This window comes from Salvia splendens, chromosome 14, assembly GCF_004379255.2.
Source record: "Salvia splendens isolate huo1 chromosome 14, SspV2, whole genome shotgun sequence".
In the NCBI taxonomy this organism is placed as follows: domain Eukaryota; kingdom Viridiplantae; phylum Streptophyta; class Magnoliopsida; order Lamiales; family Lamiaceae; genus Salvia; species Salvia splendens.
The window spans coordinates 8,662,500-8,675,718 of record NC_056045.1 but is presented as its reverse complement, the minus strand read 5'-3'; the positions used below and the strand labels follow the sequence as shown (position 1 = coordinate 8,675,718).

At 37.1% G+C, this 13,219-nt stretch overlaps 2 protein-coding genes across 4 annotated transcripts; both read right to left on the bottom strand.

Moving 5' to 3' along the window:
* Window positions 1–526: 526 nt before the first annotated feature.
* Window positions 527–1,885, bottom strand: LOC121764136 (protein SCARECROW-like). Its single transcript, XM_042160202.1, has one exon. It carries the CDS (start codon window positions 1,757–1,759, stop codon window positions 527–529), a length of 1,233 nt encoding a protein of 410 aa, XP_042016136.1. The 5' UTR covers window positions 1,760–1,885.
* Window positions 1,886–3,060: 1,175 nt separating this feature from the next.
* On the bottom strand, window positions 3,061–12,260 carry LOC121765929 (serine/threonine-protein kinase tricornered-like). 3 transcript variants are annotated; one of them, XM_042162226.1, is made up of 16 exons: window positions 12,018–12,260; window positions 11,369–11,430; window positions 10,956–11,283; window positions 9,845–10,019; window positions 8,544–8,627; window positions 8,221–8,462; window positions 7,911–8,124; window positions 7,607–7,686; window positions 7,241–7,325; window positions 6,050–6,181; window positions 5,855–5,968; window positions 5,720–5,767; window positions 4,636–4,723; window positions 3,828–3,884; window positions 3,447–3,499; window positions 3,061–3,369 (listed from the first exon to the last, which is right to left on the bottom strand). In XM_042162226.1, the coding sequence occupies exons 3-15, from the start codon at window positions 11,189–11,191 to the stop codon at window positions 3,459–3,461; spliced, it is 1,596 nt and encodes a 531-aa protein (XP_042018160.1). In that variant the 5' UTR covers window positions 11,192–11,283; window positions 11,369–11,430; window positions 12,018–12,260; the 3' UTR covers window positions 3,061–3,369; window positions 3,447–3,458. The 3 variants fall into 3 exon arrangements, with proteins under 3 accessions (XP_042018160.1, XP_042018161.1, XP_042018159.1); XM_042162227.1 differs by lacking the exon at window positions 12,018–12,260 and adding an exon at window positions 11,830–11,993; XM_042162225.1 differs by lacking the exon at window positions 12,018–12,260 and having other exon boundaries at window positions 11,369–11,993.
* Window positions 12,261–13,219: the final 959 nt, after the last annotated feature.

Here is a 13,219-nt window from a genome sequence, read left to right as displayed (position 1 = left end):
TACTTTACTTACTTTTTCTCCATATCACTCTTACATGACTTACTCCCTCCGTCCCTGAAAATTTGTCCCAACTTTCCTTTTTCGTCCGTCCCCCAAAATTTGTCCCATTTCACTTTTACCATTTTTGGTAGTGGACCCCACATTCCACTAACTCATTCCTACTCACATTTTATTATAAAACTAATATATAAAAGTCAAGCCCACATTCCACTAACTTTTTCAATCCACTTTCCATTACATTCCTTAAAACCCGTGCCCGGTCAAACCGGGACGAATTTTGGGGGACGGAGGTAGTACCTTTTCTCATCCTCTCTTAGTACTTTACTATTTATCATTAAGCTCGTGCCGTCCACAAGAGACTATTTTTTTGTGGACGGATGAAATAATTTATAAATTTAACTTAGCCCATGATTTTAGTGACAATAATACACTATTGTGATGGAGTAGAATAACATATCATGAAAATAGCATTAAATAAATAAATAAGATTTTGGATTGTTGCACGCATATATTTGAATTTGACGATTCAAAAGTGATGATGATTAGGCCAAGTCCACGCAGAGGCAGTGTACAAGCTGGTATCCTTCCATCCAAGGCTCAACGTTCCATGATCCCCTTGCACAAGGCTGTACCCCCTCGGGAACATGTTGAGTATCAGCTGCGCCTGCGCCATAGCGTTCCCGCTCATCCCCATCTGCATAAACCCCTTCCCCGCCATCTCGCTCCTCCACCTCCTCCACTTCTCCTCCCCGCTCCTCGTCGGCCCTCCCACCGCCACCACATTGTTTATCTCCCGCTGCAGCACCCCCTGTTCCACCCTCTGCCTCTCCCCCTCCCCGCTCTCCCCCACGCTATCAAACATCGTCGCGTAGTAGTGCAACGACGCCACAAATCTGTCTAAAAAGGCCCCCCCGTGGCTAATCTCCTGCTCCACCAGCGTCACCACCCTCGGCCCCACCCCCTGCAAGAGCCTCATCGTCTTCCAGTCCGGCCCCGTCGCGTCGTACAGCGAATGCTGCAGCCAGTGGACCGCCACAACCTCGCCCCTCCTGACCTGGAGGGCCGAGACGTCAGCCACGTCCCCGAACCTCCCCTCGACGGCGTGGAACTCAAACTGCATCCCCAGCCGCCGAGCGAAGCTGGAGAGCTGCTTCCCTGTCTCGAGAAGCAGCTCTCCGGACGCCCCCATCCCGGTCATCCGGACGTGAGGGGGCCCCTCTGCCCGGGTGGCCAGGATGTGGAACAGGGCCGGCCACTGCAGGCCCTGCATGATGTCGAGGTCGATGATGTGGAGCCTGTGGTGGCGGCTGCTGGCCTCCAAGATGGCCTGGTTGGATGTGAAGTGCGCGAACTTGACGAACGGCGACGCGGTGTTGTAGACGTGGAAGGCCGCATGGAGGGCCCTGAAGTCAACAGGGATCGGGGCGCAGACCCCGATCCAGCTGTTGACCACGCGGCTGGACATGGCCTTGGCGAAGCGGGCCACGACCCGCTCGGCCGGGGAGGGGCCGTAGGGAGAGGCCGTCTGCGAGAGCTCCAGGAGCATGCGGTGGGCCTCCCCGAGGTTGTCGAGGGAGATGGCCACGGCGCACTCGAAGAGGGCCGTGAGCATGCTCATTGCGGCGTCGTTTTGGTCAGTAGGGATGGGGCTGAGGAGACCGGCGCCGGCGTCGTCGTCGATGAGCTGCTTGGTGACGTGTTCGACCCATTGGGAAAATGGATTTCCGGAGTGGTTCAACTGCTCTTCTAGAGGTTGCATTACATGAACACATCAATTTTTGATCAAATTGAGTGTGTTAATTAAAATGGAATGATGGGAGGGGTGGAAATGTGTGGTGCAACCGAGTATTTAAAGAAGGGAGAAGGGAATAAGGGAGATCAAATAAGCGAGATAGTTTGGCCGGCATAGAGAGACACAGGGAACAAGTTAATGGTAAAATGCCAAACAAAACACGTCGGTTTGGTAGTGATTTTTGTGTAATAATTACTAAGTTTTGTTCAATTGAATATTTTATTGTGTTTGTCTTCTATTTCAATTAACCTTGATGTTACTTGTGCACCAGGGTTGAGGAGCGTATTAATATTTTGGTTATATTTTAGTCTATTCTACAAGTTTTAGAAATAAGCCAACTATATTATAATGTTAACATTTTACTTAATTGACCAATTAATCTAAATTTAAAGGGAAAATTAAGTACTCCATAATTTATAGCTTATTCTTATATTCTTATGATTTTCATACTGACATCAATAACTTTTGTAGTTACTCCCTCCGCCCGGGAATAGGAGTCAATGAGACTCCTAATGACGGACGAAGGTAGTATATAGTACTACATCCGTCCCACCATAAAAGATGTCTAACTTTCCTTTTAGTTTGTCCTACTAAAAATGTCATATTTCCATTTTTAGAAAAAGTTCTATCTTACAATAATATAAATATTATATTTTCTCTTTCCACCTAACACATAAAATAAAACATCTTAAAATCATGTGCCGTCCAACAAGTGTGATATCTTTTGTGGGACGGAAGGAGTACAAATTTGCAAAAAAGTCATGGATCTCAGCTTCTACGTCATACACAATTTCCTCCAAGTAGAAATAAATGGGACAATTGAAAAACAAATATCAAAGTTATCATACAATTGCCTATTTTTCAAAGTTGCATGATTGATAAGTATTGAACCAAATTTCGCGATTTTTCCAGCAATTTGCCATGATTATAATATGATAGGGAAACGGAAGATTGAGTACATGTTTACCTAATCATACATGCTTATGTCTTTTTTTAATATCTTAATTCCCTCAAATCCCCTCCCATGTTATAGTGTTTGTTGATGGAAATTATATCTTATCAAATAAATTTTTGTGTCACACATGGATATGCCACTGTGAAGAAAAGTTCAAATTGTGTAACTTCTCATAAGGATTTGAATGTATGGAAAAACTATAAAACAACTTGAAGCATGTAAATCATCCATTAATGCAACATATTGTTGGAATACGCCATGAAATATAACACGATTCTGCCATAGAGCTCAATTTGAACCGTGTGTAAAGAGATAAGCTACAATTTGTTAACTTTTATAGAGTTTCAACAAGAAATTGGTCATTCTGTATTCTACATGCAATAAGCTGTGGTTCCCGAAAAGGTTGACAACAAGAAAAAAATTCCTACAAATGAGTCAGTCAATGATCTCTGCTTTATGTAAAGAAAAGGTCGAGGGCAGCAAATCAGTTGCAGATCGAAAGCAACGAGCCACTCGAAATCTTTTTCCCTCTCTGGAACCTAACAAACTCTATATTCGTTGAAGACGAAACAGCAGTAACTTGAATGCAAGCAAATCCACATCTGTTGAAACAATGCTGAGGCTGAGAGAGAGAGATCAACCGCATTAGTTTGTTCTGTCATGCCATATCATTGAGAGGAATGAGAAGGTGAAACATACATAAGGGTCATTTTATTGGCTGCCACCAGTCTCAGATGCTTCCGAATCATCATCTGTTACAAGTCACACAATTTTATAAACGATAAAAGTTCAAGACAAGAAGAAGTTAGAAGCTCCATCCGAAGCTAAAGTGAATATGGCTACTGAGTATTTGAAACAATACTTTTGCAGAACCTCCATTAGTTGTGGCCTATAATGCACAGATGTTACTAAGGCCTGGGCCTCGTATGGCTGAGGAATCATTAGTGAGGATGTTTTACATATTTAGGGTTTTTTCTTAAACGGGCCAAACATCATGGATACTTTTGCTAGCTAATGCAACAGAGATTGCCTTTTGTTCAAAGATGAGGATGCTGTCAAATGAAAATATATGTGACCTACCAAAAAGTGATTTGATTGTTGGCCTCTTTGACTTGGTATTTTTCTTCTTCAGTTCAGCTGTTGAAGAAATAAAATTAAAGAGATCTAGTATCAGTCACCGTGGAAGGACGAAATGTAACTTAGAAGCATGCAACTGCTGATATCATCAGCTATTCCATATTACTCCCTACGTCCAACGAATAAATGTCCCATAGTTGACCGGCTCGAGTTTTAAGAAATTGTATGACTTTGTGAAGTAAAGTGGATAGAAAAACTTAGAGAAATGTGGGACCTACTTTTATATAATACTCCCGTCCCATGTTACTCGCACTTTTCATTTTAGGCCGTAAATTTGGGATTGATTTTTTTGTGTAATTAAATTAGAATTTTAAATGTAATGAGACATCACTTAATAAAGGAGCTCTTAACTTAAATTAACATATTAATTAAATGCATTAATTCTAACTTAAACTATAAATAGTGTAAGGTGTTTGTGACGAGCCGAAAAGCAACAGTGCAAGTAACATGGGACGGAAGGAGTAGTTTTATTTTATAATAAAATGTGAGTGAAATAAGTTAGTGGAATGTAGGGTCCACTTACCAAAGATAGTAAAAGTGAAATGAGACATTTATTTATTAGCGGACGGATGTAAAAAGGAAAAATGGGATATTCAGTAGCGGACGGAGGGAGTACATGGCAAATGCACTAATACGTATAAACTAAGTATTTGTCAGAGATACAAAACAACAAATGCTATATAAAATGCACGAGCATGAGACTAAGTGCATAAAGCATGCACAACACATAGCCACAGAGAGAGAGAGATACCCATTCCAGGAACTTGGTAGTCATTCACAATTTCAAAGTTCTTGTATGTGTACCCCACAAAGTTGATGTCTTTGGAAGAAAGCATATTCTGTTATATGAAAAGATAATATTAACAATGGAGGGGAAAAAGTACCTCATACTGTGGTAGTAATATTCATAATAGAAAGAAAAACTAAGTGGAAGTAATTGTAGTGTAATATCAGACAGATAAAACTAGATATGGACTTCATCAAACAAAGTTTGCAGTAAAAGTTGGCTTTATCCAGGCCAAGGATTATTGAAACAAAGGGTTCAAGAAGCAAGCATCTATTGCTAGGAATGTTTGAGTTATTGTTAACTATCGTGGATATTTCAGGGGTATTAACTTTTCAGGAGACGAATTTGGATTGTAGATAAGGATGTTTTGTTCCAGAGTTTTGCTAAAATATCGAGAATATAGTGGATGTATCACGAAAAATTGAAAAATATAGGCTATCCCAAATTTACAGTTTGACCTGTTGAGATATACATAAAGGTTAAAAGTATGCTAAAAGTAAACTATACAATTAATTGGACTAATGAAAACATGTTTTACTATGCACTCAGCCAAATGTCATGTGGAGATCCAATCATATACCAACAACATGATAATCGGGTCCATCCAAACTATCCCACCCTTGGCAAAACAGTTATACAAAAAAAAATATACAAATGACATGCATGTGTAACTACCAGAAAAGTTACTGAAATTTGATGACCTGATATCTATATTATTTACAACAGGATAGTGTTTCATCATTTTGTTAGTAATCTTTTCGGGTTGCAGCCAAAAATTTTAAACATTGCAATTGCAACACCATCTTCTTATATTTTGCAAGTACAACATTCTAATTTTTACATCAAAGTATTTCCACTATGTAAAACTAAAACAACATTCTTCCATAGATCTCAGGGAATGCCATGAGCAAGTAACACAATAGGCAAAAATGTAGTAGAAAATGGCAAAAAGCGCTGCAGAATATATGGTTATAATTTGTGCATAACATTTATAGAAGTAGAACATCTTTCCAAATATACATTTAAAAACTTGAAGCATAAAAAATACCTTTCTCCATGGACTAGATTTTGATGAAGTTGAAGTGTGGTGTTCAGCCTGCAGCACAAAATAGGTCTGATTAGCTACACCTTTTAAAGATTTTATAGAAGACACTAAAAGTCTTATTTGGACAGATAGTGATACCTCTTCAAACTTCTCAAAATTTTGGGTATCCAACTCATCTTTAACCTCGGGAATAAATGCTGCTTCAATATTGTATATGTTATCCCACTCAATCCCGTTAAACCAAGGATGTACCTAAACAAACAGATCATCAACCCATTTCTCACCAACTTGTGTAAGTCCAAAGAACATGCCATATCACACTGTACACCACACCTTTATTTCATCTGCACCATTTGAACCAAGCCTCTGATTAACACTACAGAGTAGTTTGCTTATCAGATCTTTTGCTTCAAAAGTAAGTGTAGCTTCCTCTGGAAACTTTAGATGTGATTTCCAGTTCACTATCTGCGAATGAGAGCAATAAGTCTAAAAATAATGAATTTAAAATTACTTCCTTTAGCTTGACACAATTAGAACTGGTGGATATAAAAAAAAATTAAAACTGGTGGATATGCCAAATTGCTCAAAGGTTGGAATTATAGCATGATGACACTTTCTTTCACTAAAAACTCCATATTATAGAGATCCAAGTCCAACTAATCCAACTTCAATGATTATCAATGGAAAAAGCCTGAGCAGGAGCCAATGTTATCAAATAGCGGATATGGCGACGCCATGGCGCTATGGCATGGCGTTCGGTGGAGGAAACGCCATAGCACCATGTCGCTGCCATAGCACCGCTATATCCGACATAAGACAACATTGCGTGTGTACTGCATTTAGGAATGGGGCATTATGCAAGAAACATGGAGGTTGAAGTTGTATTATATGCTTTATTAATTGTTTAAAGTGTTTTAGATGTTATATTTTTAATATTTTTTATTTATTGAATTATAAATAAATATATATGTATTATTTTATTTATTTAATTATTGACCGCCATATCCGCCATGCTAATACGCCATATCCCTGGGCGGTTTTTAGGCAAACCGCCATAAGCCGCCATACGAGATTGATAACATTGGCAGGAGCAAATATATTTCCTTCAGCAACCTTGGAACTCAAAAAAACCATGTGAACACTCACATAGATAAATAATTTCCCAAGACTCTAATGATAGGTAGCTGGAAGTAACATCTCAAGTCCATGAGCTCACTGAGATTATTAAATCATAGGATTAATCCAATTAATGTCTGGATACAAATTTTAGTGCAAAACACATCAGTTGAATCATTCATAACTTTCATACAATATTACTTTTAATAGTATTTAGCAGAATTAAGGTCCCAGCGTCCCAGAGTTCTATTGGCACGGGTAGTGAGACTAATTGATAGAGGTTACTCGTGCAGAGATCCTTGAAGTGAAGTGATTCAACAGACACATAAGAGAAATATCAAACTCCGTAAAAAAGCAAAGCATTAAGCTATGAATTTCTGCCACATCAGTGGGAATTCCTTGTCTTACCTTCCGGCATGTAGACATAGGATCATCAGAATAGAAGGGAGGATAACCCACTAGCATTTCAAACATGATAGCACCAAGGGACCACCTACATAACAAGGAAAAACCCTCAATTTACAGTAGTGGGTGGAAGAAAAGTACTCCACGGCTAATTAGCCTCTTCAATTAAGTATAGGTGTGGGTTTGAGACGATTGCTTTGATAATTAATGCCTATGGCAGGAGAAAAGATGTTGAAATGGGAAGGAGCAAGCAAAATTATTTACAAGAATGTGGCAGATATTTAAAAAAAGTTATAGTCCAGAATGGGAATAGGATAACCAAAAACTGAGTAAAACTAAAAAAAATTCAACGGGTATATATAAACTAACCAATCACATTCCATTCCATAGCCCTTCTTTAACAGAACTTCTGGAGCAATATAATCGGGTGTACCAACAGTTGAATAAGCCTGCAATCAGCGAATTTGACATGAGAAAAAGGTTGCACACCAAGTATTTCTGATAGTAAGAAGAACAATATCGTGACAATTCAAGTGTACATCATTCCTAATGTTCTGCAAGAATGAAGCACAGAGCATAGCTAACTAACCAAAACACAATCAGTTACCAACCACTGTTGTCCTAGCATAGTATTAACGTTCAGAAAAAACAAGAGAGCATTTGCCTAACTTACAAGCATTCTCCGATTTTTCTGCCAATGTTGCAATTGCTCTTGTTGCGTGCGTTTTGGAGCTGAGCTATCCTCACATTTTGAATTTCCATTAACACCGTCTCCAACTGCAAAATCTTCTTTTAGAGTACTACAGTCTAGAGGCTTGCACAGGCCAAAATCTGATAATCTTAAATGACCATGCCTATCAAGTAGTAAGTTATCAGGCTTAATGTCTCTGCAACCAATCAGATGTAAGGAAAAAAGAAGTTAGACACTGAGGTAGCTCATTGAAATGCAGATATACAGCATGCAAACTTGAAATTTTACATACCTATGTACATAGTGGTGTTTATGAATAGATTCAATAGCCAAAACTGTCTCTGCTACATAAAATCTGGCCTCATCCTCAGTCAATGTATCCTTCCTCATCAATAAAGTCATCACATCGCCACCCGGAAGATATTCCATGATAAGATACAAATACTCGTCATCTTGGAAAGAGCAATACAATTTGACAATGCAATTGCTATCCACCTCTGCAAGCAGATTCCTTTCAGCTTTCACATGTTCAACCTAGAAAATACAGAATTAAAAGTCAAATGACACAATAAACATAACCATATTGAGACAAACTGAAGATCAATAATCAGATACCTGGCCTCTACGAAGCATTTCTGATTTCTTAAGCTTTTTCATTGCATATACACAACCTGCCGTCTTCTCTCTACAGACTCTAACCTGTACAGCATAACCACTCATTAGAATGTTATCTTTCAGGCATTTAGTAACAGAAGACATTCACTCAAATAGCATCTTGTGGTGTGCAATAGTCTAGGAAAAACCATGCCAAGTCAACTCAACATTCCCATGGCAATTTTCATTAGCAAGTTAATGAACAAAAGCCAATAACCCCTAAGAAATGGATCATATATTCAATCATTTTAATAACATTTAGAGATATAATCAAGTCGCCTGTCCAGGTCATAAATGATCAATGGATCAACTTTCCAGTTACATATGTACATATGATATACGCATCCTTCAGTGCCCCCATCACTCACACTTACGATACTATTTTTCACTTCCTGCCACTGTATTTATTAGAAAAACATTTGCTAAAGGGTCAAACCTAGAAGGCACAGACATGCAATTGGTTCTTTTGTAATTTGGGGAAGATCCGCAAAAACGGTTCCCAAAATGGAAATCTTTTTTATGTTTACATTATAGGGAAAACGCACCATCTTTAGCAACACACACAGCCTGCGCGTTTTTAAAAACAAAAACACATAATTCCTGCAAGAAATACACATCAAGCCATATATTTCACAAAATTTAACCAAACCCTAATTTTACATGTAACCTTAAATTTAGGTTACTTTAACTAAATCCTACATTTAACATCTGCATGTACTCGCTCCGTCCCACCATAAGCGAGGCGCTTCTTTTAAGCCCTTGTTTTGGGAAATGATATTTAATAGTTTAAGTGGAGAGAGAGTTTAAGTATTAGAGAGAATAATGTATCGCTTATGGTGGGACGGACGGAGTACAGTTTAACAAAATTGAGGATGATTTCAAACCAAAAAATACATAGCTTAATTTGCGAGAAATAGTTTCAAATTTCCCAAACTCATGTGTTTGTATGGTATGTTCAAGAATAATAGGAGGAGAAGGTATTCTGCCTCATTTAAGTCAAGTGTGTCCATTTCTAAAGCATGGGCATTTTTGTGTGCGTTTTTCCTGAAATTGAAAACATAAAAAGGTTCCATTTTGGGAACCTTTTCATGGATCATCACCGAATTTGGAAAAATCAGTCTATAACTGGACAGAGCTGAGGAAATTAGGAGTTTGACGAATTGAGGTCTGGATATGAATCAATAGGGAACTTGACATACAGAATTTCAACTGAAGCAAGTAATAAAAGCCGAGATAGGCATATAAGTTATAATAATCTTTACCTCCCCAAAAGCACCTTTCCCAATCATAGTGAGTAACTCAAAGTCATCGGCACCCATTTTGTGCCTCTGAAGGCGCATGTATTCAGTTTCTTTCTTCTCCAAAAATTTTAATAAGTTATTTTGATCCTCCTCAGATACATCAGCATCAGCTAGCTTCTTTTCAAGTACGTTTCGCCTGTTAACAACCAAATGTAAAATAATAACTTGTCATCAATATAAGAGAAGTGACATTTTCCTACTCATAAATCCAAAACATAATGTGGTCAAAGAAGTAAACGTAATGCAGTCGATCGTTATTAGGATCCAGAAAGTAAGTTCTGGACCATAAATAAATTTTTATTCATCTAGTTTCTAACAGCTGAAACTAAGTAATGAACCTGACATTAGAATTTAATCACTATACATGTTAATGACCATGCGTAAACATATTTTAATCATTTACCTGGTCCATTACAGCAGCTTAACTTTTAGCTAATATATTATTGAAAAAGAAAAAATACTAAGAATGTATATGGCAAAGCCAAAACTACTAAGAAAAAGATAGTCAGTTAATTTTCTTGAGGAGAGAAAACCATTTAGGATATTGCCGTAACATAAGAGAACATATCCCAATAAAGAAGAGAAATATATGTATAATGTCTATGAACTTATTCTCTCCATGAAACAAATTAAGAATAGTTCTGCTTCTGGAAATATGAAGCATCGAACTACTGACATTTGACTATTTGAGTTTTAAATGGGCCCAAACTGAATAACAACTTTCACTAACAAGACCTTACAAATTAGGAAATTTTGCACATATTCCACAAAGCTGAGGGTTCATTCACTTTATATTTACCTAATCCTCAAATAACTATTACTAGACACAAAGGGCTATAAAATAGGGGCTAGAGGATACCAATAAGACATAAAATTTATAATAATGTTGCAGGTTAACCACGATTATAGAAATTTCTAATCGGAATAATTACAGTAAAGAAACTGATACATATTTTTTTATGCAATGCACGTGCTTGAGTTGAAATAAAAAAAATCTTAACACAAGAGGTGTACAGAAGAAAGTTTCTTCAAAAATAATGCAGCCAAAACAAGTTTAGGTAATATACTATACCGCTGCCTCCTTTCCTGAAGATTCCTCATTTGCTCCTTGTAATGATTTTCAATGTACTGCTTTGCAGCAGCCACCTTCTGTTTTGTGAGAGTTGAGGCTTCGTCATCAGCAAGTAGGTCTGCCGGTGGTTCTTCTCTTGCACTACCCATTGAGTCTTTCTTCCTACTCACTGTCCTCAATGTCCTCAAACGGTCGCTTTGCTGAAACTTGTGGAACCAACTTTTGGCTGAATCCATCAAGTAGTTTACCTCTGCTTAAGAGGTAAATTACACGTAACTCCCCGGGCAACTTCCATCATACTGACACCATAATCTCATCTGCCAAAAATCTAACAATGACATCGATTATTTTAGACAAAGTTACATCCCCACCTGAATATTCATGACTCAGGACAGGCAGATGAGAGTTGTTACCTTAATACAATGTGTATTCCTCCTAAACAGTTCTGTATTACACTTATTAGAAACTTCTATTCCTGTCCAGTCAAAATGGCACAAACATTACCAATTTCAGAACATTATTCAAATTACCAACGAATCATGAAATCAAATGAATCTCACGTGTTACCCAAACCACATAAAAAACCTAGAGTCGCAAACGTAAATGTGATTAAGCACATAAACAACAGTTTTCATAGGGAAATGTGATTCAGAACAAAAACGATAAAATTGGAGCACATAAGTTAGTTTTACCACACACGCAAACCGTCTAATCACAACTCTTTTCAAAGATTGACACAGCATAAACAACATGATAAAAAAATACGTCAACATTGATAACTTGATTCCGAAATTGCTAAATGTCAAAAACTCGCCGACGCTGCTGAAAACCTATTTAAAAATAAAAGCCGGCGAATCAAAATTACTAGAATTACATATCTCGTTGACATGCAGCAGAAATCGAGGACAAGAGATTCCTGTAGACGAATGCAATTGCTAGAAGATGACGGAACTAAAAATAAAAACACAATTTCAAAATGCGTCTCGGCCAAAAAAAATATCACAAAATACATTCAGAAAAAATTGAAAATAAACAGAGCGATAGGCAGAAAAGATTGCTTACCGCCAAAGCTTTTAGAGATAGAGAGATGAAACCGATCGAAGAAAATACAGCCGTGCACGACGCATACACATTTATATGTATATAATCGCAATATTCGAAATTGATTGATTGTCTACGACTGCATACGTAATGCCGAAAACAAATTCGCCATTTTCGCTGCTTTTGGAAACAAAGAGGTGAGCTCGCATGATCTAAACGTTTTCTCCGCTATTTATATTGTCAACTTTTTGGAGAAAAGAGAAGAGAAGAAAAGAAATGTATAGTAATTCTCTAATTAGGAAATCTGCAATTTTACTAATAAGAAAATAGGGTTCACTATTTTATGGGATGTGTTTTTGGGATGTCCTAGTGGGATGTTCGCCCACTGGAGATGCTCTAATAAGAAAATAGGGTTCACTATTTTATGGGTATGATTTGAACAATATTTTCATTATCAATTTTACAATTTTGGTAATGTTGGATATTACTATTATATTATTGTATTTGTGTACAAGTAAAATATAGCGAACACCTAATTAATGTCGACGACATTATTCATCTTTGTTTTATTATATGACACTTTCAAATAGTTGAATCATATAGTAACACGTGTTGGCCAATTTATCCATAATCAAGAGATAATTTTAATTTCCAATAATGTATTTTCGTCAATAAACATCAAATAAATCTTTTGACTATAAATTGTTTCTTAGGAGATTAGAGTTAGAAACTGTAATCTAATCTGGTACTTCCAATTGGTGATTTCCAATTTGATTGAAGAATGTTGTTAAATTACTGATCTTATTTAATTAATGATATTATTCCCCTTAAAAACAATTTTAAAGTGACCAAGTAACTAATCACAACTTTATCGATATACTGTAACAGGAGAATAAATATCATTATATCAAATTAACGACAATTTTTAACTCATGTAATCAAATTAACAGAGATTTTGTATGCTAATTAAACGACAGATTCATACACGAGGCTATCTAACCATTAATTTAGTATTTAAAACAAAAAAAGACAGGGACAATCATAGAAATCCTATGATTGATCTAGTTAAAAATAACCACATGAATTTGATATGCATGTGCCAATTACTTCGTGACAAGTATGATTATTTTAGGAATGATTAAAAAATTAAGAAACATGTTGACATGTTTATAAACTACTAGTAGCAATATTCATATAATGTCGATTTTATACCAAAGAATTTT

What these genes read in the sequence shown, in the direction of transcription:
- LOC121764136 (XM_042160202.1), bottom strand. Translation starts at nt 1,759, where the DNA reads ATGCAACCTCTAGAAGAGCAGTTGAACCACTCCGGAAATCCATTTTCC.
- LOC121765929 (XM_042162226.1), bottom strand. Translation starts at nt 11,191, where the DNA reads ATGGATTCAGCCAAAAGTTGGTTCCACAAGTTTCAGCAAAGCGACCGT. An exon ending in CTTCAGGAAAGGAGGCAGCG is followed by an intron (nt 10,020 to 10,955) that starts GTATAGTATATT and finishes GGTTGTTAACAG; the next exon opens with GCGAAACGTACTTGAAAAGA. An exon ending in ATTTTGAGAAGTTTGAAGAG is followed by an intron (nt 5,768 to 5,854) that starts GTATCACTATCT and finishes TTTGTGCTGCAG; the next exon opens with GCTGAACACCACACTTCAAC.